The sequence below is a fragment of the Pteropus alecto genome, unplaced genomic scaffold (assembly GCF_000325575.1).
Source record: "Pteropus alecto unplaced genomic scaffold, ASM32557v1 scaffold146, whole genome shotgun sequence".
Taxonomy (NCBI): Eukaryota; Metazoa; Chordata; class Mammalia; order Chiroptera; family Pteropodidae; genus Pteropus; species Pteropus alecto.
In genome coordinates this window covers 33967977-33994020 of record NW_006442107.1, presented here as the reverse complement: position 1 = coordinate 33994020, position 26044 = coordinate 33967977, and the positions used below count along the sequence as shown (strand labels likewise).

General features: G+C 36.4%; 1 protein-coding gene across 6 annotated transcripts in view; it reads left to right on the top strand.

The window, feature by feature from the left end:
- PIEZO2 (piezo type mechanosensitive ion channel component 2) overlaps positions 1-26044 on the top strand; it is a 378661-nt gene that overhangs the window by 221205 nt on the left and 131412 nt on the right. For all 6 annotated transcript variants that reach the window (XM_015595755.2, XM_015595756.2, XM_015595757.2 and 3 more), the window contains exons 5-7: positions 5929-6091; positions 17969-18179; positions 19462-19675. In XM_015595755.2, the coding sequence (XP_015451241.1) occupies positions 5929-6091; positions 17969-18179; positions 19462-19675 (588 nt within the window). The remainder of the gene's footprint in view (positions 1-5928; positions 6092-17968; positions 18180-19461; positions 19676-26044) is intronic.

Below are 26044 nucleotides of genomic sequence, written 5' to 3'. Positions count from 1 at the left end.
CTCAAAATAAAACTTTTTTTAAAATAAATTTATTTATTTAAATTAGTTTCAAGTATATAGTACATTGGTTAGACATTTATATAGTTTATAAAATATCCCCCTATTGAGCTTTCTCTCCTCTGGCTTTCCACCTAGCTACTACATTAATGCTAACTGCATTCCCTAGGCCATGCTCTCCATCCGCATGACCATCTATCAATTACTGATTTGTACTTCTTTAATCCTTCACCCCATTCTCCCAGCCCCCTAACCTCCTTCTCCTTTCTCTGTCACCAAATTGTCCACTATATTGGGCGCGGTGGTGCATGCCTGTGGTGCCAGCTACTCAGGAGGCTGAGGAAGGAAGATCACTTGAGCCCAGGAGTTCTGGGCTACTGTGCGCTATGCTGATCGAGTGTCCACACTAAGTTTGGCATCATCATGGTGACCTCCCAGGAAAAGGGGACCACAAGGTTGCCTAAAGAGGGGTGAACCAGCCCAGGTCGGAAACGGAGCAGGTTAAAACTCCCATGCTGATCAAAACAAAACTTAATTTATAGTCAAGTGCCCTGTAATGTATATTTATAATTAGTTTAGAGGGCCTTATACATATATTACTCTATGCTATGTACTGTCTCTAGATAATCTAATTTACTCTATTGAGTTAGCCAACATATGTAAGAAGAAAACTCTTATCTATCCCTTCAGCCATGACTCCTTTCCTAGTCACAGGTTCCATGTGGCTACCAGCACGAACTATTGCCTCTGCATATATCCAAAATATGCAGATATGAATGTTCTAACCACCCCTCACCTCACACTTACATGAAAACACCACCTCCACACCTCACTTCATAAAACCAAATCTCCATCTCTCCTATGGTCTCAGTTTCTTGATGATCATCCTCCTCCTTTGCTCTGAATCCTTCAGTAGTACTGGTTATGTGAATTTTTTGCCAAAAGCCCAAGCTTACTAGGGCCTGACTGTAATTCTTTTTCTGACTTTATCTCCCTTATATACCTTCATAACCAACACTCTGTGCCCAGGCACAATGCTTGGCACATTGTAGATGTTTCATAAATATTTTTTTGAATGAATAAATAAAAAATCTGCGAAATCAAACCTGTTAATGTTCATTAGATACATTTCATATTTCTTGCTCTTAAAATACTTTCTCCAATGTATGTATTTAATAAAATTGAATGCATATATTTTAATGATTTATGACAATTAAATCTTTGTGTCCAAATAAATGAGACGTTACTCACGAACTCCCCTGATCTTCATGTCACTCCCCAGACAACAGTTATGTGTTCTCTCCTTTGTGTTTTATCTTTCCTAAACTAAATTACAGGGCTCTTTGTGGCAGATATCTTATCTAATTCTTCAAGAGTACTTTGCACCAACTATGGTCATAGGAAATAAAGAGTAAATTTTAAAAAATATATTTGGAGACAGCATTTGTTCCACTAACCTTTCCTCAGAGTGCATACTGTAGTGTGTATATACACACAAACATAGTGTACATATATACATATGTATATAGTCCTCATGGATACAGATAGGAAATAGACACGAGGCTCTGTCAAGCAGATTGGTAAATAAGTGAGTAACATAAAATGTTAAAAATTTTATGATCAAGTCTGTGTAAGGTATGGCAGACATCTAAAGGAGGAAGTGGTCAATTCTATCACAGGAAGGGTGGTGGAAGAGCTTCTCAGTGTGGATGTGGGAGGTGAGTCTTGAAAGATGAGAAGATAAAGGTGTTATTGAAGAAGGGCATTGTTGGTCAAGGGGCAAGATTGTGTACTAGCACAGAGGGTAAAAATTTGCGTATTTTGGATATATGCATTCAGGATGACTGGGATTTGAAGTGCAAGAAAATTATAGCAAGATATAAGGCAAATAGGTCCTGGAACACAGTGGTTAACATGCTTAACCTTATACCTCTAAAATTAAACTCTGGAAGCAATGTGGAGACTTGATTGACACAGGAGACAACCTGAGACAAAATAATAAGGATGCTTTTGCAGTAGTCTAGAAGCCAGATCTGAGCTGGGGTGGCAGGGGGCAGGGGGGTTGTAAAGAGAAGGGTAAGTAAGAGAAATATTATGGAGACAGAGTCTCCAGTTTTTCAATGAGAGAATGAAAGAGTCCAGTCTCTATCTTGGTTGCTACATTGATGACAGTGCCATTTTTTAAGGTTAGGAATATAGGAGGAAAAGAAGATTTTGGAATGAAGATAACATTTACCTTTGAAAAGCTATGGGCTACTGAAGTGGAGACATCTAGTAGGAAATGGATATCTGCTACTGCGTCTCAGGGAACACCTTTGGACTGGGTATGTAGATTGTAAGTCATGTAGATGATAATTGGAGCCTTGGGGATGGAGCTATCATTCAAGTTTACCATGTAGAGCTAGCAAAAAAGTAAGGGAAGAGCAGAACCTTGCAGACTCATCAACATTTAAGGAGGTAGAGAGGAAGAGTCTGGTGGGCACAACCCAGTCCAGCATTTCCAAGAAATGTGAGTATTCTAAGATATTCAGAGGCAGGTAGAGAACTAGACAAGAAAGGTGAGAAAACCAAATATTTAAGAACTAAAGGGGTAGATCTTGTTTATCAAGTGCAGCACAGAGGTGGAGTATGATAGTTGGAATGGGTCATTTGGGCCTTGCAGTTGGGAGATTGCTTGTGACCCCTGACAGGGCATTTCCTGAGCAGTGTGAGAGGGAAAGTCTGGTGTAGTAAGTATTAGATGTGCAAGGTAAGGGCAGGTGCAGTGAGTGTTGACTGCGCTCAGAAAACAGCTCTGAACAGAAAGTGCTCTTCCCCTAACTGTGCAGTTGATCCAGCCATTTAACCTTTGTCCTTGTTGGTTTACACAAAAATGAGAAAATAGACTAGACTATTTCTAGTTTTCTTTCACTTCCATAAGTGCAATGACTTACTGAATGAATGGGTAGATATTTGGTTGATTGGATGAAGGATAGAATGAGATGTCACTAACTTCTAAAATTATTAGAGACCTATTGAAAATCAAGATTAGAGGATTGTTACATGTTAGTGTAGTTTCCAAATTATCCATTCATTTCAATCAGAAGTCTAGACCAATGAGCAGGCTCTCACCTAGTATTTCTTAAACCCTGTGCCATGAACACTAGCTCTACAGAATGCAATAGGTATTGATAAAATTTTGAAGAAATGGTTGTGGTCAAATAAATTTGGGAAACAGAGCCTTAAATAAACTCAAATCTATTGTTTTACTACAGAACTTCTCGTCCTTTACTACAGTAATATGCATTGTGATTTTTCTAACACTCATTGGACCAAAGACTGTTTTTTTGTTTTGTTTTATCTTGTTTTGTTTTAATTCACAGCATTTCTAAGGACTAGCATTCTGATTAATGTACTTTAGTAGACACTGGTTTAAAAATGAAGGAAACTTTATTCATAAAATGGTTCCCAAATGACATATCAATTAGACTATGATCTTTCATTGTACATGCTCTTCACTATATTCTTCAAAAGTCTCATTGTTTCTGCAGTGGCACTTTTTTGTTAACTCAGCAAGCCAGGAGTGTTAGTTAGTGGGTTAGCACCTCTGTGGCTGAATGATTCCATTCTAAATTGAGATCTCAGCCCAATCCTGGATCCAGTAGCTGAATTCTCTCACAGCCAGCGGAGTGATTGCTTTTGCAAACTGCATTAATTTACTCCCTTAATATATGTATGCTATGAAATGTCCCTTGGGACCAAGAAGCACAAAGTTAAGACTGTTGCCTCGAAGGGACTGTTTGCAAATTGAGAACTTAATGCAGTCCACAGGTGGGAAAGGCATGAGGCTCTGCTCTGGCTTCCTAAGTCTCTGTTGTGGTGCAAGAAGCAGCTGAGGTCACAGCTGGAGTTCTTGTTACCTTTTCTTTAAAAACTCTTTTCCCCTCAACTTGCTTAGTTGGTGCTTTCCATAAAATGCCACGGTCAATTTGTTTTTCATGAAAGAGCTATGGTAATCTATCCTCAAAATCCATCTGAGTGGGACCAGCCAACTCTCCTGACTTTAGCCCCATGTAGGAAACACCCACCCAAGCCTGGCTTTGCTTTTCTGGGCTCTCTCCTTGATCCCCCTTCCATTTCATTCTAATGATATCGATTCTCATTTGTGCTTTTTGATCACATTAGGCATACATAAAAAGTGTATAACCGACCTCTACATTTTTCTATGATAAAATCAACCATCAGATTTCCGTATTTTAAATTTAGTTTGGATAAAGTTTTCTTAATTGAACTCTCTTACTCTTGCCCCAAAGGAAAGGAATGTGCTATTAAAAAAAAATAAAATAAAAAACAACTCTGATACAACCATGTTTGTTTTATTTATAGAAAGTCTCTTATTGCTTTCATATTTGTTCAAAAATATATAGAACCATTTGTAAAAATGAAGCTTATGCAGCACATGCCCTCTTCCAGACATTTTTTTTTTAAAGCAAATAAAACTGGTCTGAGGATTTTTCCCTAGAAGATCCTACATCAGAATACTCTTTAGTTAATTAAGATTTACTTTTATGTATATTATAGTAACAAATAAAGAGAAACATGTACAATAGTAGTGGATTAGTTAAATAAATACTACTACCCTCACCATAAGGTGACGTTCAAAAATCATCAATGAATTGAGAAAACGATCATAATATATTAAATGAACAAATTAGCTTCTAGACCATAGTGAAAATGAACTTAGTTTTGCTCAATATACACATCTATGCATAGAAAATTGGAAGTGAAAACCATGTGGATACATATGTGAAAACACAGTGGTTGAGCATAAAATTTGGACTTAAAGGGAATTTAAGTATAATTCTATTCTCTGTTTCTATGACATTAGTGAAGTTAGTGTGTCTTTTGAAGTTTTAGTTTTTTCCTATCTAAAAAGGAGCTTAAATAATGTCTATATGGTGGTTAGTTGGATTAAATAATATGTGCCAAGCTCTTAGCATAAAGCAATTACTCAGTATTGGTAGATATTATTACTAATTTTTTAATTTACCAAAATGTTAACAATGATTATATCTAAATGAGGGAAGTCTTGCTATTTATTATATTTTTATGATTTTACCAAAATATATAATATATACAATGCAAATGAATATGTGTTTAATATAGTATGTATAGAATTACATAAAGTGTATATGAAAAAACATATATCTTCACATGGTATATATTCCTATCTTTTGATAAACACTGATTCACTTTTATTTTACTCAGATGAGATAAAGAATGCAAATAGTATTATCTCTTTGGCACAGAGGAAGAACATATGACTCTGAGAAGTCCTCCAATGGAATGAGCTAGTCGGTGTCATAGTGACACTTACACCCAAATCTTCTAAGTTCATTCTTAATTCTCCAAGACTAAAAGCAGAAACATATTAGATCTACCTTTCTTGGAACAGGAGAACAGTTTGTTTTCTATGGAAAACAAAATCAACTAAGTATTACAAATAATGAAGAGGTTCCTAGATTCAGAGATTACTTTAACATATTCTCTATTTTTCCCTTCTAGCTTTGATTTATATCTAAGGAAAAATATCTTCTAGCTGCAAGTATATCTCGTTTTTAAGTGTTTCAGCTAGATTGCAAACACCCATATATGTACTAGACATGTGGTTTATTGAATAACAATATAGTTTATTAGCATGTTTTAAGAGTGAGAATTGATTTAAATTTCTTTATAATATTTCTGAAACTCCAGTAAAACCCTGGAACCTTCTTAAATCTTAGTAGAATACTTAAGACTCTAAGGTTAATGAAAAGCTTTCGCATACCTTCTAGGCAGAAACTGAGTATCATTTAATTTAAATCATTAAGAAAATTTAAACATACTTTAAGATAGTTTAACCATAGAAATATAAAACAACTAAATGTCCTCCCTTTTTTTCCCCCTCTATAGCTTAAAGGGAGCTGACGCCGGCAATGGGATCAGAGTGTTTGTGCCTGACATCGGGATGTTCATTGCTAGTCTGACCATCTGGCTCGTCTGTAGAAACATTGTTCAGAAACCAGTGACAGAAGAAGCAGCACAATATAACCTGGAGTTTGAAAATGAAGAATTGGTAAATTTGACTGCATATATCTTCCTTTCATTTCTGAGGGCCTTGACCCTTATTAATAGGTGTAAAAGTGTAATAGTAATAGCTAAGTATGAATAATGCTTTATGCTTTACTGTGCTTGGCTTAAATTCATGTAGTCCTGATGGGCAGGCATTCTCATCCACACCTTGGCCACGAGGAAACAAGTTCAGGGAACATGAGTGCTGCCCTTCATGAGGAATTCATACTGTAGGGCCAGGACTAGACCCAAACTATCATCTAATGTTATCTCAGATGGTTAACTTTTAAATTTATAGTATTATGGTCTGTTAATCTAAACATCTTAGTTATTGCAAAATATTTTGAAAAGTAGTAACACCTGATGGTTTTAGGAGAAAAAAAATCACCTTAAAGAGAAGCTTTCTGGTCTGTATACCTTATCCTTCAGAGTGAAGTTGTGTTAATTCAGCTTGCTTTGATCAAGTTATTTTAAAGTGCTCCAGAGAAAAAAATATATACATTTGGAAAAGTCTAAAAGTTGAAAAAAAGTAAAAATACTGAGTAAAATGTTTGTTGATTTTTAGCTGTATTTTTTATGGGGAGGGGTTTCAGAAGTAGCTGTCGGATCAGGGAACATGTCAGATTTCACCCCTTGGTGAATGGGAGCTTATCAGACAATTTGTCACACTGCCCTGCAACCTGCTTCAGAACACTGTTCTAATAATTGTACTTTGTTATGTGAGCTTAGGTGACATCGATTTAAAAAGTAATTGATTTAGTAATTGAAAGATGAAATTTACTGAGGAAAAAGTTACTAAAAAGACAATTTAGACATTTGACACAAGACACTAATAGCTACCAAATGTTTTCATTCATAAGCTTTGATAAGAAACTAAACTCATAAAATTGAAGTTTTAAAATTTGTGTTAAGAATGGTAACCACAAAGACATCAAAGGAAGAAAATTCTCAGTTATGACAAATGACTTACATGCTTTACAAATAAGCAGCAGATTGACTTGTATACTTATTAAAAACAAAACAATAAAGAAAGAGCATATATTTCAATAAAGCTATGCAAACTAGAAAGATATTATTGCCTAAAATCCTTATGGGTAAAAACTATGCAATCACATTGCATATCAATATTCTTCTAAATTTTTAAGATAAATGTTGAAAAGGTACTCGATGTAAAAAATAATTTTAGCAAGGTAGCAATTAACCACTTCTTGTATTCAAGTCTACAAACTATACTTGTCAATAGCCTAAAAACAGATAAAACTATGAAAGTGCTTTTTCTTCATGTTTACAATTTTAAACGGAAAATTTAAAAAATTTAATACCTATATTTACATTTGAATCTTCCTTTATAGTATTTACAGCTTTGAAAATCATCTGGCTTAAATAATCATTCCCCAAAATTCTCAGTTTAGTGAAAATAAACCTATTAACGCAAGCTCTCCAAACTTAGGATCTTTTATCATTATTTATAAAGGCAAGCTTGTTTTTCAATTATCCTCATATTATATGTGAAAGGTAGAGGATCTTTATTGGAAATTGAGTGGACTTGGAAGCTACCTAATGGTGGCTGTGTGATATTGAGAAAATTGTTTATTCTCTTTCATCTTCTGCAAAACAGAGATAATAACTAGGTTGCATAGATGTGAGTACTGAATGAAATGTCAAATGAAAACACCAAGCACAGTGCCTGCTCATTTGGGTTGTTTAATAAAATGCTACTTGCTCCTCATTTTGCTCTTCTTCAGTTTGAGAGGCAGTAGAGCAGTTTTTAAATTTTCAAATTCAGGGTTCTCTTAGGGTGACAGAAAATTAAGTTGGATGGTATGTTTGAAGCCATCTCACTCAGAAAAAAATAGTCCTTTCCGTGCCATTCATAACAGACAACCATGAATGAATTCCAAAACTTCTTATGAAAAAGAACTTCTGTCTCCTAGGCAAATGCTCTTTTGCTCTAGGACTAGGAAAACCTACACTGACCAACAGAAGGATGGATGTTAGGTTATAGTTAAGGTCACAGATCTGGTGAAGAAGGCACACAAAGCTATTGCATGGACTAATTTTAAAATCATCTTTCCATCCTGATTTCACTCAGTTCTCAAAGATAGACTTATGGTACTTCTCTCCCACTTGAAATTTGTTTAAGTATCTGTGCCCCATCTATTATTAATCACATTATTTAATGATAACAATAAGAGGGATGAATACTCTAAATATTATTTGCTGGGGGCTTTGAAATTCTAAATATCATTACTATGAGGTTGATTCTCCTCAGTTATTAATTCTCCTCTTATATATTACTTGGTATTTTCTTAGCATATTCCAGCCTACCAGGTAGCCCAGGCAGAGCTGGTATGAATCTTCTGAGGTGAATCTACAAGAAGATATTTCTTACATGTTAACAATCTGGTTAGAATCTGAAAAGAATAGATGTACAGGCCAAAATAAGCAGGGGAATTTATTTTATTTTGAAGGCTCCAACATATTTCCTTCTGCTTATAAATCTTGGCGTTTGCACTCTACATTGTTTGGTTTTGGAAGATCTTCTCAAAGAATAGTGTTTACTGGCATTGTTTCTTCTTTCATTTATCTCAATGGAGAAAGGGCAAGATTAATCCACTGGTGCCTGGGAGAATTCCTTTTTAAATACAGCATTATTTTAAAGTAGCAAATAATCCCTGGAGAAGACTCTTGAATCTCTCGTAATCTTCATGCACTGGACGATGAAGCTCAAACTTGCTGTTTTAAAAAGGCATCACATATCCAAGGTTACTCCCAAGACCCTTGAGTGAGGTGGAGACTAGAAGCAGGTAGAAGGCTGCCTTGCTCTGCATTTTATAGAGAGCAGACTTCAGGTAGGGAACCAACTCCTCAAATGCTATAAAAGATTCTTTTTCAACTGACACATCTATGGTCTTGTTGGTTTGTTCATTTTAATTCAGAAGCAGATCTACAAATCATAACTGGGAGAAATATTCTTATTCTTAAATCTTTAAAAAATGAGTAGGACTATGAAAATTAAATTGTTTAAATGCCACGTAATTTCACTAAACTGATATTATCTCGTATATTTCTATACTTCTCTTTCTAGCTATTTAATGAGATTTCAGGCCTTGTTTTTGAAACAAATGGTATTTTAATGTATTGTTAAACCAAATTTATCATAAATCAAATATTTATTTAAATAGAAATTTTAGTCATGACTTGGTCTGCTTAAAGAGGCATCTTCTAAATAGTCGGACAAATCAAATGTGAAAGATAGAAGAACATTCCAGTATAAGTCATCCACCAGCTGTTAAAAATTCAGAGGTGCAACATTTAGGTCCTGTTGATATTATGTGGAAATTTGTTCTGGGCCTAAAAAATTGCACCATCTTTCCTAATACATAAAGTCCATTAAGCTATTGTGGCATCTTCATTCTGGCACATACCAATTGGGCTGTGCTTCAAGTTTCAGCTTTGAAGTCCAAGTTATTATTTTTAAAAAAGAAACAAAGAGTAGAAGAAATCAATCTTTTTACTGTCACCTCCTAACTATGCATTCATCATTTGCCCAGTTCTCATCTAAGATTTAGTCCAAAGTCACCTGCTTTAAATTTTCTAGATCTTGTTTTTTTTCAAGCATACAGACATAATCATTTAAAATCATTCAGAATGATAAGAAGATGAACAGCTGCCCAGTTTCCCTGCAAGCCTTGTACTCTGTTACTTTTGCTGTGTCTCAAGGTCACTCTCAGAAACTGGGTAAGAAATTAACTGCTGTATGTTTCTCAAAATGTAGCACACTTGGTCTACCTCCTCTGGGTTAAATCCGTGCACAATTCAGGTGCAACTTTTAATTCTAGTGATTTTAGATGCCATTAATTTAAATAAAGGAAAAATTTTAGTTGGAGAAAATCATTGCTGCTTCAAGAAAGCTTCAGGACAGCTTCAGTATTACAGTATGAGCATCACTGAGTCTTTATCACAGTGACTAGCTGTATGACTAACTTTCTCTCCCCAGCACCCCAGTGTCTTCCAGCTACATCTCACTGGACACAAGATGAGAGATTGGGTTCTCATTTATCATTTCCTCTGAGAACACACACCTAGAGAGCATACCCATGTGACAGTCAGTCAGAGGCATCATTGTCACATAAAAAGACATTATTGGCAGTATGTTATTTGAGCGAACTTTGCCTAGACTGGACTTGAATATGTGACTGATAGTAAAAATAACTCAAAGAATTAGAAATTAAGAAGGCAGCTCAAATATCTTTAAACTATTAAAATAAAACATAAATTAAATGTCTTCATTTTGTCTCAGCCATTTTTTAAAGTAATTTAACAACATTTAACAGTGTGTACCTATTCCTACTCTTTTAAAGGAATCAAAGTTCCAAAGTAGCTTATACCTTTAACAATATGTCTATATCAAAGTTTTTAGAAAATCTCAGAATATTTTGTTCTGACTTTGGAATATTTGACAAGTGATTTTGTGCATTTGAATTGCAAATAACAAAAAAACACCAACACAGGAAACTTGTTTAGGGAAATTACAGAGCCCCATGTTCCTTCTGTGGAGGTAGAATAGTCAGATAAGTAGTGACATGAGAGGAACTAGTGTGCTCCACTCCCTGCCACCTGCTTCAACTCCAGAGAGTCTGCATTCTCCACAGAAGCTCAAGTCACTCCTTTGAGGGGGCTGTGCCTTCCATCTTTCTTTAAACTGTAAATACCCCTGAGATGGAATTGTTGGGAACTTAATGTCAGTTAGCTCCTGCCCCTATTTCCTCCTGGCCTTCCTGGTGACTCCTCCTTTGAGTTAACAAAAGCATGGCCACCCAGTTGCTGGAGACAGAAACTCTGGTATAATGCTTGGTTCCTTGAGCCCTTTGTCCATACCATCAACAAGTCCTGTGGGAGCTATGTTCAAATTTTGTCTGAAATTGGTTTACTTTTCTCCATCTCCACTGCCACAGCCCTTACACTGGCAAATAAATAACCTTCTAATTGGTCTCCTAACTTCTAGTGTCTGTTTTTCCAGATCCCGCTGATACCACATGTGTCATCTGAATTATTCTTGTAAAATTATTTTAAAAATTATGACTCATCCCTACAAAAAACACTTCCTTGGATTCCTATTAAACAAGAATAAAATTCAGGTTCCTAATTCTGACCGCCATGGTTCTGCATGGTCTACTCACTTACTGCCTTTGCATCCGCACCTTCACTCCTTCCCACCCTGTCTGTGGTGTGGCCATTGTGGCCACACTGTCCTCCTCTCTGTGCCTAGAACAGACAAGCTCTTTTCCTTCTGCCATGCAGTTCACTCCCTGCTCATTGCATTACTGGTTCCTCCTCCATCCTCAGGCCACCTCCTTTCCCAAGGCCTTTGCTATCCATCCTTCCAAAGGAAGCCTCCCAGACTATTCCTTCTGGCTGTTATATTTGTAACACTTATCACAGTCTGTAATTATTCTACATAGTGCTTTGTTTTGTTGTTTACTATTTGTTTCCCTCAACAGATTATAAGCTCATGATGGAAAGGAACACATCTGTCTTGTTCTCCATTGCAGCAGATCTTAAATTGCAAAGTGTGTAATCTATGATTACACATAGTAATGCTCATATATTATCAAGTTGAGCACCAATTAATTAACGTGGAGGCTTGCACAAAGGAATTCAAAGTGTAGAAGTAAAGCAACAAAGTACAAAGGGTCAGCCTTGGGCCAGGATTGCCTACAAAGAGTTGCTTCTTCCCAAACTCTCAGAGGATTTAGCAAGGTCAGGGCTCACTCGTACTGTCTTGATTTATCCCTTCTTGCTGTGACTGCAGAGGAGAAGGTGAATTTATCTATGGGCATGCTTATTTATTCAATACCTACTATGTACCAGGATTGTTAAAACTGTTTCCAACAAGGACTATTTTTTTTTTTTGCTTGCTTGCTTTCCTTTCCAGACCTTTGTTCTTTTATTTATTTATTTTTCATCACATTATTTTCAGAAATAACTGGAATAGGGCATTCTAAACCCCTGTAGTCAGATGCAATTCCTTTTTCCTCTCAATGGTCTTAAGATCTTATATTCTCATTTTAGAAACAGTTATATATACCTGGTTTATTTCCTCTGAGTGACTACAGCATCTCTGGGGTCCCATGGCAGATCCACATTTTTATCCTACCTCGTACCTGGCACAGTGCTTGGAGCAGAGCTCAGTCTCCAAAAGAAGTCCTGACTGGTGGAAGGACCAGGAGCTGATGGATGGGGAGGGAATGCCATGGATTCCAGAACAGCTACAGCACTGCTCAGCCTTTCTACATTTTAATAACAAATATGTATGTGTTTTCACATCTTAGTCAATTGTAGATAATGATATGGTCCTGAATCTTGTAGGAAACTTTTGAGCCACAGGAAGTTTGTGTGCTTTAAAAATGCTGCTTTTGTCATCACTCTCTGAATTCTTTATTTCTAGAGGGAAGGTCCGAGTGTGTCAGTTGGAAGAGCTAAACTTAGCTGGTTTTTACAAGAGGAAAGGATCAGTAATAATTTCTGTAACCAAAGACAAAATTGAGTAGACGATTTAGGGGCATGTGTGTGTGTGTGTGTGTGTGTGCGTGCGCGCGCGCGTGTGTGTGTGTGTGTGTGAATGCTGATTTGGTTTTATGGTGTTCTATTAAGTGATTTTTAAAAAATAAATCTTAAAGAAAAAAACTTTAAAATAAATGATCAATCCAGTTTGTCTAATCTCCATTGTTGTTCATTTCCTTTTCACAAAGACAAAATTGTGTAGACGATTTAGGGGCGTGTGTGTGTGTGTGTGTGTGTGTGTGTGCGTGTGTGAATGCTGATTTGGTTTTATGGTGTTCTATTAAGTGATTTTTAAAAAATAAATCTTAAAGAAAAAAACTTTAAAATAAATGATCAATCCAGTTTGTCTAATCTCCATTGTTGTTCATTTCCTTTTCAAATGACATTCAGATGATTCTTAAAGACCGTTTCAATCTCTAATTTAGTGATTTGACCTGGGAAATTTTTAAAGATTTTGATGCAGGGCCCATCCCAAATCTAAAATATCAGAATCTCTGGGAGACAGAAGAATGTGTGTGGTGGTACTACGACTATTTTTTTAAAGCTTCACAGACTCTGCAGTCCTGGCTAAACTAACTAGTCACTGTCTGCAAATTCAAGTTGTCTTTACCAGCCTTTATTAAACTTTCGTTACTCTGTGTTTGAGAGCATACATCTCCATACTCACTTTTCCAAATGAAACAGGGTACTATTTAAACTGCTCTTAAAATTTTAGAAAAATAATCTTCCCAAAACAAGTGTAGCAACAGAATAAAATATTTACTTTATCTGTATAATGTTATCACATTCGGCTTACATAACATACATGACACCATAGAAACAAGTCTCTCTTCCTCTCCCTAACTGCTTGCTCCCACGGGGACACTGTGGATGGCATTTATCTTCTGCGAGTCACCACACTTGCCTTTCCCTGCCTTGGGCTCTTCTGTTGAGATGAACCCATTCTGTTAAGATAAATGGTTAACTTTTAATATTAAACAATGAATAAACAATTCATGAAAAATGCACTTTAGAAAAATGCTCCCTTTGCCCCCCATATCTTTTGACTCACTATTTGTGACTTTAATACACTCCCATTGAAATGTTTTTAGTAGCTTGATTTTAACCACGAAGAAGAGGAAAATGGACTCAGCTACATGAAAAGCTCTGGTCTAACATCTGAAGGTCGACTAAAACCTAAAGGAGGCTCCACACATAAATCACTACAATATATTTTTCAATTAAGAGAGTCTGCGTAGGATATGAGTAAGTCAAAATATTTCAGATTTTGCCTCGTCAGCTGAATGTAGAATCAATGGCTCAGTGGTGGCCGATGTTAGCCAGGCATGGGTCCTAGGCTGGCTGTTTCACAGTCACCTGCAGCAGCTCTTTACTCATGCAGATCCTGGATTCACTCTTGCAATTTCTGATTTAGGAAATTTTGGATGGAGCTTGATAATCTCCCAAAGATTCTCAGGCAATCCTTAGTATTTATTCCAACCCAGGTTGAATCTTTTAGTGCTTGGAGGTAAAGAAATACGGATGTTCGTGTTCTACCAAAAGTAATTTATTATATCATTGCTGTCCAAGTTTGAGTGGAAATCATTACTAATGCTGTGACTGATGGGGTTGGGGCTGTCAAGAGAGGCAGATGTGGGATGAGATGCAGATGCTCTGTGTTTAGGCCCTGACCCAGTTCAGACACTAGTCTGACCTGCACACAGCTGAGCCCATACCACTTAAAGCTTCCTCTTGTGAAATGAGAGATGCTGCCATAATAGATGTGGGTGCATCTGGAAGTCAGGAACTTTCAAAGAAGGCAAGTTAAAAGACTTAATCTTCTTCAAATAAGTTTTAAATTTTTGACATGGACAATAATGATCTGTAATATTTTATGTGGCTTTCTAAACAGTGAAGGATTCTCTTTAATTTCTAAGATAGCTAAGGGACCAGCCATCTGTATTTACAGATACTCCTTCTTAGTTTCAAGGCCAGAATCACGTTGTGTTCTAATGCAGGGATAGATTACAACTCTGACCAGTAAGGCAGCTTCTTAATAAATATACTGGGGTGAGTGGACGCGCTTCTAGAGCATCAGTGTTTACACTTCATCGGACAAATCATTTAGGTGAGAAAGCCTGCCTGTTAATAAGCCGGCCTGATGTGACTAATGGCAATTCTGGCCCCAGCCTGGATGGTAGAGGCTCACAGAGTCAAACCCATCTCACTGTTGACTCTTTTTCAGCTTGACAGGTTTAGAAAAGATTTCCAAGTGAGGGGCTCAGGGATTTTGGTACAAAAATGCTGAAAAACCTCAAGTACCGTGGTATGTTTATAAAAATCACAGGGGCCTCAGTCCCATCTAAGAGAATTCAGGGAAATGCATTTGTTTAACCTCACAAAAGTTCTTGACCAGAGATTTCTACTTGATTTAATCTACAACCTTAGCAACTCTATAATTGAATAACAAGTCATTGTGAAACTTCCAAGCGTGTTTCTGACTAACCCAGGTGGCTCTAGCTGTGTTTTCTCTCTCTGTCTCTTTTATCAAGTACGAAGGTTTTGGCCAAATTTTCTTCTTCAATATTCTTCAAGGAGAATTTTTTATGTCCTGCTCACCTGTCATAAGGGGATATTGAGCAGAAGATGCCCCATGAGCAGACTTTTTTTTGTATATGGCGGTATGGGTGCCATAGCAACAGTGTCACTAGATTGATCTCCCCCTACTAATACTACTGGGGGGAGATGGAGCAGGCAGAAGGAAAAGCTGACATGTATGTCGGGCCCTTACTATCTGGGAAGGGAACAGTATGTTCCAAGGCGAAGGGAACCTGTGGATTCTGGGTTCCCCATGTGATTTCCTGCATATGATGCTTCTAGGCAGAGATGAGGATTAGGCTGGAGAGATAGACTGGTCCCAGGGTGTGGCAGCACCTGAGGGATGGCAACTTCTGTATACTCTCCAGGTAATCGCATCAGACTCCTGACTTAAAAAATTATCTATATGCCAGTGAACCTCAAATGCAGCTCTTCAGTTCCTACCTCTCTATAGCACTTCGGCTTCTCATACTAGCTGCTCTCCAACTGGAATGCCTGAAAGGCGTCTCAGAATTGAATTTCTCCAACCCACTGCATTCATGATTGTCCCCATCTCATCAACGGGACAAAAATATAGGAACTATCTTTGATTCTCCTCTATCTCTCCTCCCTCCACATCGATTTACAAGTTAGTCCTGTTGACTCGACCTCCAGGACATACTGCAAAGGTGGGAACCTCTCTTTAGCTCCACTACTCACCTCTCCTCGACCACAGCAGTGACCTCCTAGCTGCAGTCTCTCTTAGGATTACCTCGTGAAACTAATCATTGTACCCCTCACTAAGTGGACATGTTGGCAAATTCTTGTTATAGTGGGTTCCAGAGAAATTAAGTGTGGGAGAAGTGGCGCTATGCACCTAGCCAAATTTAGAATTTTGCTTTTCAAGGCAAATGTGAGTAGGAAGGGGTATGTTTTTCCAGGTGAGATGGTGAAGCACGTTTGTTCATGAGGTGATGCAAGGGAGAGGGGAGGATAACTGAGGCTGTCCTTTTCCCTGGTACCTCACCATGTGCAGTTCATACATAGCCAGGAGAGAGGCGGGGGTCTCAAGTGCCTTTTCCATAGGTGGGCTTTAGATAGTTAGGCTGTTATACAAGCCAGGGGTGGAAGAAGTAGGTCTGGAGACATATACCTTCTTCCTGAATCCACCATGGAACTTCAACTAGCTCTTCTCTCTGCCAGGAATGCTCTCGCCTCGTATGTTCACATGGCTGGTGACTTTGTGACATTCAGATCTTAGCTTAAATGTCACCTCCTCAGAGAGGCTCTCTCTGACCTCGGAATCTCAAATAGCTGCCCTGTCACTCACAATCACACAACCCCATTTTAATTCTCTGAATAGCATTTACCACTGTGAGATAGCTTGTTAATTTTTTCCTTGTTTACGTGTTTATTGCTATATCTCTTTCTAGAGATACTAGCATACATTAGGCCTTGAACACATAGAAAAATCTTAATGAATAAGTGTGATATGCTCCTTTTTCTTCAGGAAAATATACAGATGTGTTGCGATGGGCGTATAAACTTGATGCCCAAGATTAAGTGTGTGTGTGTGTGTGTGTGTGTGTGTGTGTGTGTAAGGGGATAAGGGTGCATCCTGTAGCCTTGGCTTTATCAATAGCCAATTTAAGTCACCAGTGATCCTAGACAAACAGAAGATCTGAGTCCTCAAGGCCATTCAGCACTTACCTGAACTTGTAGCAGCTTTCCTATGTCTGCCTTCCTCCAGCGAACTTGTGCATTGTTAGAGGTTCAGATACCATCAGTAAATGTTATATAAATATCTAATCAAGGTGTATCAAAAAAAGAACCTTTAAAATGGGAAAATGGAGAGGCCAGGCTCTACTCTTTAAGCCTTAAAAAGGCAAATGCAAACAAAGTTTCATGCATCTGAAATAGCCTTGTCTTAAGATGATAGTTTATATATATAGTTCCTCTAAAAAAAAATCCCAACTCTTCTAGGAAAAGTTTCTAATTAGCCACCAAAAAGAAATCCTATGTAGTCTTTAAAAACAGAATAAACAAAAAACCCTAGTATACCCAGTTTAAAATAATACATGAAAATATGTATATGTTCTGTACATGTGTTTCTTCCATAAATCTCTAATAATTATACTGAGATGCTGAACTGTCCAGGAATAAACCAGTATATTATTCTCTAAAAGGATAAGATAGGAAGGATAAGCATATTTAGCCAAGTAGCCAAGTAGCCCATCCTCTCGGGATCAGGAAATACTAAAATAGTGAACAAAGATAAACTTCAGGAAGAAGGATTTCCTAAGCACTGATTTGCTTACTCTCTCAGTTAAAGCCATGGATACTTAATCAGAACTCCGATTATTTTACTGACAAACTCTGCAAATTTGAGGAACCAAATCCAGACTGATGAAAGCTAAGGTTATTAATAGATGTTTCAGACAGTTTCTTGTTCTGTCTATAAAAAAATGAGCTCATGTAGGTAAGATGACATGCTATTAGGGACCCTATGATTAGTGATGTTTTCTGTTTACCTCTTCCAGAAAGATCAGAGTTCCTTGGGTTTATTCAAGGACTATCAGAGACCTGGGGGGACTTAAGGGGTTGCATTTTTTTCCTGATTTGTGAAATCACCTCATTTCCTGACCCACAAGTTACAAACCATGAGATCTTAAGATCTGCTGGGTGGATGGGCAGAGTTGTGGACTGCTTTGTTTTCTGTTTTGTTTTTTTTTTTATTTTTATTTTTTTATTTACTTAGGCTAGAGGAGAAAAAATAGACCCAGAAGAGGCACTGATCTATGAAGAGGATTTAGATGAAGGAGGTGGTGTTGAAGGCGAAATGGAAGAAAGCACAAAATTGAAAATATTCCGCAGGCTTGCCTTTGTGGCTTCCAAGCTTAAGGAGTTTATTGGCAATATGATAACCACAGCTGGAAAAGTTGTTGTGACGATTTTACTTGGTTCATCAGGTGAGTTTCCAATACCGGGTGAAATACAAGTGGCACTTATAATGAAAGAAATGGTCAAAGAGAAAATTAAAAAGGAAACAATTCTATTCCATGACACCAAAATAATAACTGTAGCTTTTGTAAAAGTGGCCACACATACAAACCATACACACGAAAGTAATTTTTCCAGTGCAATTCTGGTTTTTATGTTTTTAGATGATTCTTGTTAACTTCTATAAAGCAATATTTTTTTCATATCTGTTAAGTGACATCATTTTCTACGTGTAGATCAGAAAAACTAATCTTCTACCTTAGAGCCTATGAATGGTGACTTGTTTCAATGAACAATTTCAGTGTACCCATCCAGAGCTGCACATGTATATTCTGAAAGCCTGTTTACACTGATTCATTAGTAATCATGATTTAACTCTCCAAGATGTACTATTTTTATTCCTAAGTTAGATTGTAATCTTCCAGCACAGACACTCACTTCCTTTAAATTTTGGCTACAGACCGCTTATTCCATAATACTGTTATCTCAGTATTTTCTCTCCTTCCATTTCCCTGTTCACCACTGCTCCAGAGCTACTATGAAGTTTATTGCATATTGCTTAGTTGAAATTTCACAAGATGCAATGACTTTACCTGTTTTTAATAGGAAAATAAAAAAGTGGAAAAGAGAATATAATTTCTCAAGAAATATAACCTCATATTGTAATGAGTCATTTCAAAATGCTCCCCCAAAAAGCTTTTATATGCCTATAAATGAATTATTTAATTTTTCATTTCCTATTTTGGTGATAGTGCAAATCAAATTTCGTTACATAAGACAAAGTTTCAGTGAGATCTTAACTGCCTCAGAATGCAATATTATTATGACTCCTAGTTAACCAAAAAAAAAAAGTCATTATTTTAAAAACAGTATTAGGGAAAGTTGGAATGGACATATAAGTAGTCCTGAAAAATTTTAGGGAGACATAGAAAATGGAAACATGCAAGTAAATATGCCAATTCTACTGCTATGAAATGTAGATGTTTACTCGGCTTACACGCCAAAGGTAAAATTTCTTCATCATCTGGCATTTTCCCTTATTTACAAATATCACTTTATGTTTGACTTTTATTCACAACAAAATAGTATTAATTTTAATTTTATAAATGAAATATGATAAATATTTTAAAAACCTCATCAGTACCTAAAAGCACATAAAATTTACTTCATCTCCAGTACTTGCAATTACTGAGCGGTAAATGATTTTTTAGTTCTATGCAATTTTTCATGATTGCATTTCTTTTGCCTTAGGTATGATGTTGCCATCTTTGACCTCATCTGTCTACTTCTTTGTATTTTTGGGTCTGTGCACCTGGTGGTCCTGGTGCCGGACATTTGATCCATTGCTGTTCAGCTGTCTTTGTGTTCTGCTGGCTATTTTCACTGCGGGACACTTGATTGGACTTTACTTATACCAGTTCCAGTTCTTTCAAGAAGCAGTTCCGCCCAATGACTATTATGCAAGGTAAGAGAAATCTTTTAGATATTTCAAAGGGAAGTGACCCCCTTTATGATCCATTTGAATTTGTAGGGGTTCTTCTTGATGCCAATTGATGTGTTAAGCAAAGATTTGGTGGGGGTGGGAGAAGCAATCTAGCACTTTAAATTTATTGAGTAGCACAATCTAACAGGAAATAGAAGGTTTCTTCAGATGAAGATGCTGCTGTTTGTAGTAAATGGAACAGACACATGGTGTGAACTGTGGAAAGAGTTCTAGGAAGAACATTTTATATTAAAGTATAATGATAACCTGTTGAAGCAACCAGCTCGAAGGAGCTCTCATGGGCCAAATAAAGGACAGATTGAACATCAACCATAATAACAGTAAATAACCAGTTGATTCTAAAAATTAGAAAAATAAAAATACATGTATCCATGATGAGAGAGAGAAATCTAATTTGCTTCAAATGGAGATGATTATTACACTAACTCTTTAAAGTGAAATGGGAATTAAAGATATAGAATATAGCATTTACTTTGACTTTTCAGAAGGAACTCTAGGCTATTTTTCAGTTAATGAGAGAAAACTCTTTACTGAATAACACCAGCTAATGAAAGGGAAAGGAATAATAGAATTAGAAAATTGCCATTTATCAATTCTTAATGAAGTACTTGTTTCTAGCCGCAAACTAAAATCATTACTTAAAAAGATTGCTGAAGTGAAGATGTTTGCAGTAATGACAAAGTATAACTTCACTGATTATTTGCTAATTGCAAAAGAAAAATCAAACCTTTGCGATTGTAGTCAACACCTTAACCAACTGATCAAAACTGACATTATCAAAAGTGGTAGCTCAACATTTCACACTTCCAGATGTGATGCAATATGAGGTGTACATCATCATATTGTTAAGCTTTCAGACCTAATTTTCAATTTACAGGAAATATAAAGGATAGAAAAGTAACTTAAGTGATTCCGTAAGAAAATGGCCAGAAAAATAAAGAATGTGGATTCTACAAGGCAAATGATCTGGTCTTCTCTAAAATCAGCGCAAATGTGGCTCTAGATTATACCCTGATTTGGAGACAAATCTCTAATCCTGTCATGGATGGACCTTGAAGGCATTATGCTAAGTGAAATAAGTCCGAGAAAACTAACATTGTATGGTATCACATATCTGGAACCTAAACAAAAAAAGTCAAACTCATAGAAACAGAGAGTAGAATGGTGATTGCCAGGGCATTGGGGTGGAGGAAATAGGGAGAGGTTGATAAAAGGTACAGAATTATAAGATGAATAAGTTCTTAGGGTCTAATGTACAGCAGGGTCATTATAGTTAATAATACTTGAGATTTGCTAAAAGGATAGATCTTAAAAATTCTCACACACGGAGCTATGTGAGGTGGTGATTGATTGAAGTAATTATTTCACAATGTATACTTCCATCAAACCATCAAGTTGTACACTTTAAATAAATTATAATTTCGTGTGTCAATTGTACTTCGATAAAGAAGCCTCTTTAATGGTGCAGATTTATGTAATACTTATTTTAGGCAGGAGTGAATAAATGCTAAATTTTAGTATAGACATTACTTTTAGACTAGATGAATCTTTTGATTTCTTTTAGACTAATATTTGGTTTATTAATAGAATATATATAGAAGTAAACATTTTATACTGATGAAAGGGCTGGCTTTTAGGGGATGATTTAATTAGAAATTCAAATATCTTCTCCAGGGCAGTAATGCCCCTCACCCTCACCCGCAGTTTGAGGATCTTTTCTGCCATCTAGAGACTGATGATAGGAAATACAAAGAATATTTAGAACCACCTTGACAACCCGTTTTTTTAGAGAATCAGTTGGTAAATAGTTTAAGATTTTTCAGGCCTATGGTCTCTGTCACAATTCTTCCAAAAAGCCGTCACAGAGCAAAAGCAGCCATAGGCAAGATTTAAAAGAATGAGTATGGCCATTTTTTTAGTAGAACTTTGTTTGAGGACAGTAAAATTTTGATTTCTTATTATTTTCACATTTCACAAGATATTATTTTTCTTTTGATTTTTTCCAATAGCTTAAAAATGTAAAAACCATTATGAGCTCAAGTTGTACCCAAACATATGGTGAACCCGGCTTGCCAATTTAGGGTATAGATAATTTCAGTCCTAATAGTGTAATATCTTTTGTTCATATTTATTTTTCACTTAAATAGTCACAAATTTAAAATTACAGTGTAACTTGTTATAAACATTTTGTAGATAATCCCTTTAAACAATTCAAAATGTCTATTCCTATAATCTCATAGAGTAAATCATTAGAAGTTAGCTTGCTTATCAGGGTATAAATAGTTTGGGCTACACAATGCAATATACAAGTATATATAAACAGCCTTGTTGTGGATTCTACCCATTAATTTGGTGCTAATAAGATATTGCATTTTAGTCCCAGAAAGCTTGGACATTTATACATTTAAAACAGTAGCTTTTTCATAAGGCATAACTTCAATGCATTGTTATTAACTCCAAATTCTGAGTTGGAATTAAAAATGCAAACTAGCAAAAAAAAAAAAATCATCTTTCATGGGCATTTGTCACAAATTTCATTGTCATAGATACTGTGTCTGAAAGAAGGATTATTATTCCTAAATGTGAAATGCAGTAGTATACTATAATCATGGTGGAAAAATTAGTGACCACTTTTATGAATTTGACCCAGCAAAACAAAACTTCAAAACAAATCCACATACGTAAATGTAAGACTAATACTATACTATTCAACATAGTTTGTTTAATAGAATAGAGCCTTATTTCAACTATTCTGGCAGGTATCCCTAAGAAAAATTGTGAATTAAACAACATTTGGCTTAGCTAAGTTAAAGTGTAGTTCTTTCCAATGGTTTTATATTTTCATAGGGAATTTCTGTTGACAGCAAACACCTTAAATTAAAGGTGGTGGCTAATATTCAGATTCCTCCAATTATACACGTGCATATCCTCACTTGTTTTCCTACCTGAAAGGTAGCCATGCTTATGAAGTAAGTCTTAGACAACTTGTGTCCTGTGGGCTTTCTGCATTAAATATGCAGAGGGTACACTGAATAGAAGACAAAGACAAGTGGACCTGATTTGTTCTGAATTATCATGAATGTGAGACACCTTGAAAAACTTTAAAATGAGTTTGAATGCTACAAACTTTTACTTTTTAGTGATGTGAATTGAAAGCCAATGTTAATAGTTTGGCAGTACATTACTACTGCACTGACTGTTTCTTTATGAAAATGGTACCAAAAGTAATTCTGAGGTAAACTCATCTAAAAACAATCCAAAAAGTTGGTTCTTTGTTTTTTAATCTTGAGTTACATAGATTGAAAGTTCTGACATAGGCCAGGGTGAAGGGTATGGCAGGAGACTGAAATGCCTATTGTTTTCTTTTTTTTTTTCCTTCTTTTTTTTTTTTTTTCAGTCTAGGCAACCCTTGGTTGACCTCACAGATTGCAAGCACCTTGTCAGTTTACAATCCCTTATTTTTTTATTTTTTTGTGCCTACAGCACCTGGTCTTCCTAGGTGGTCTCCCACCAGGCTCGACCTTGCTTAGCTTCTAGATCAGACAGGTTTGGGCTTGTTCAGGGTATCACGGCTGCAGACTGCCTATTGTTTTCTTAATCATGATGTTGATTCTTGGAAGTCATAAATTTATTTATCAACCCTATTAATGCACATTTTGTGTACATTAAGCTTTGAGATGAGTATATGACTGAATAATTTTTTTAAATGTCTCTTCTAATCTTTGACTTGCATTCAAACTCCTAAACCTCTTTAGAATGCTCACAAAAGTCACTGCCAGGGTTAGACTTGTTTGCTCGAACTCAATTTGTTGTTTTGCTGCTTTTCTCACCTTAAATTGTGAAGTTAGAAAATGCAAGGGTAGGAAGGAATGGGAGAAATTCTCAGGCCATTCTCTAGGAAAGTGAGATTCTCTACTAAATAAACGTTACCTTTTTTATGTCTATTTCAATAAATCCTGATGATAAGAAAATGCATTATGTTTAGTGAAGGAAAAGCTTATATTTATTTCAGTGTTAAAACAATGTAAAAAGCAAAAGCAAAGCCTGGAACTCCAGTATCATGATTTAACCTGTGACAAGTAAGAAAAAGGTTAAAATCAAATATTAAAAGTATAATATCATTTATTATATTTATACTATTTTTATACTAGTCACAAAACTGTCAGTAATATGTAAAGGGTAATAAAGGCCTCCAATGCTGTATGTCTTTTCTTCTAGTTTGGAGGAGCCATTGGATCCTTTAGAAAATGAAACAAGGCAATCAGTTCTTCTCATAGGTCTGCTGCAATTTGCTTTGCAAATGGTTATATAAACCAGGTTGTCTGAATGTATGCACTTCTGCAGCCTCGCCCAGGATTGCGATGATATACCTTGTCTTGCGTTGGAGTGAACTGAGGTTTAGTAACAGAAACAGTACAGAAAGACTAAATTGTTTTTGATGGAGACAAGTTGATAAGAACTTCATCTGAAAGCAGTCTAGTGTATGGGGAAAAATAAATGTAAAGCAGGTTATTTTAATGCTAAAGTATGTAAATTAATCCATCCAAGTTAACACTTCCCCTTTACCATTTTTTTAAAAGAAGATAGCACTGGCAATTAATCTATAGAGTTGTTTAATTTGTAGTCGGTAAATGATGTACTAATAACCAAATTTGGTTTCATTTTGAAAAGATCCTTAATGATTAAGTGAATTATTCTACATGTCTCAGGCAGAGTTCATTGTGCTCATCTGAAAGACAAAAAAAAAAACAAGCCAAAAGAGAAATTAACTGACTTTCTACAGATAAATGGAAAATCAATAGAACAGAAATATTTGAACCCGAGTTCGTTTGGGCAATTTGCTACAACTTTATGTTCACTTGGGACCATTGGAGGGTGTGTTGTGGACATAGGGATGTCCTACCCAATCATGACATCTGGCACTGTACAAAAGCAGCTCCTCCTTCCTACCCGGCAGACAAATCTTTGCACAGGTATTAAACTCAGAGACCTAAACTTCCCAATTAGCCTTCCAGAACTTCAGCCATGATTAAATATTGTAGTCCTGATTTCTCACCTTTTGCCTGTTGAGGGCATCTCCCAGAAAGAATCTTCCTTTCAGTTTTCATGGAGAATCTGCCATAGTCTCTGTGGGTACCTAGAATACCCCTGCTTGACCTGACAGTGCAGACACACTCTATAGGGTTTATATTTACAAGAGCAGCTCACCTGCACACATGTCACAACAGGTCAGGACTTTACTGCCCAAGTGCCGTCTCTGCTATCAAAGATAAAGTGGGGTCCACTCACTCATAAGGTGATATTGAGGGGATTATACTATGCTTGCAAGTGCATTCTCTGGAGTTTGACAACTCAGGATTGAATCTTGGCCTCACTGATATCTAGACAGAGCACCTAGGCACAACCTTACCTAACACTCTGTGCTTGTGTTTCCTCATCTACAAAATAGGGATGAAAATAGTGCCTGTCTCAGAGCAGAGTGTGGTATTAAATAGAAGAATGTATATCCAGTGCTTGGTAATGAGGAGTGCTTATTAAAGGAAACTGACTTTATTGTTGTGGTCATCATATTAACATAAAAATGTTTTTCTTATTTAAATTCATTTCCCCATGTCTAAAAATTGTAGCCTATAGGTCCCTGAGCTCGTTAAGCTACTTTACCCCTTATACTGTTCCCTTCACTGGAAATGTCCTTCCTCTGCTTTCCCATCTCACTCACTCCTACTCTACCCTCAAAACCTAACATGAGTTCCTCCCTCTGGAACCTCCATGTTTCCTTCTGTGAGGGACAAGAATTATCTTCTGGGCAATTGCCCTATGCAGACTTGCCTGCTAGTCCTTGTTTGCAGTGGACCATAATAATCTGTTCGTACATGTGTCTCCTGACTAGGTTCGGGTCAGGGCCTCAGCATTCTCACACAGTGAGCTTTCAGGAAATCGCTGTCCGAGCTGGGTTTTTGTTTCTATCTCCTGAAACTCTTGCATTTCATCACCTTGTGTATCAAAATAATGTATACAACTTGTTTTGTTTTTTCCTGAACTCTCAGCCCCAGATGTGGCCATGGGCTGTAAAATGTACATGAAAATTATTTCTCAGGAAGGTCACTGTCAATTTTAATGCAGTCCCACTGCCACGCTCTGTGGTACATGTCGTCCAGTATTTAAATATCACAAAAGAGGCTATGATATATGTGTTTCCTTAAGTATGGTGTTGGCAAATATTTAGTTTTGCTTGAGAAAAATGATAGTTTTAAATTTATTTATTTATAAAACTCAAAAAATAGTTTTATCCCTGATGATTAAAATAAACATGGTTAAACTAGTAAGTAG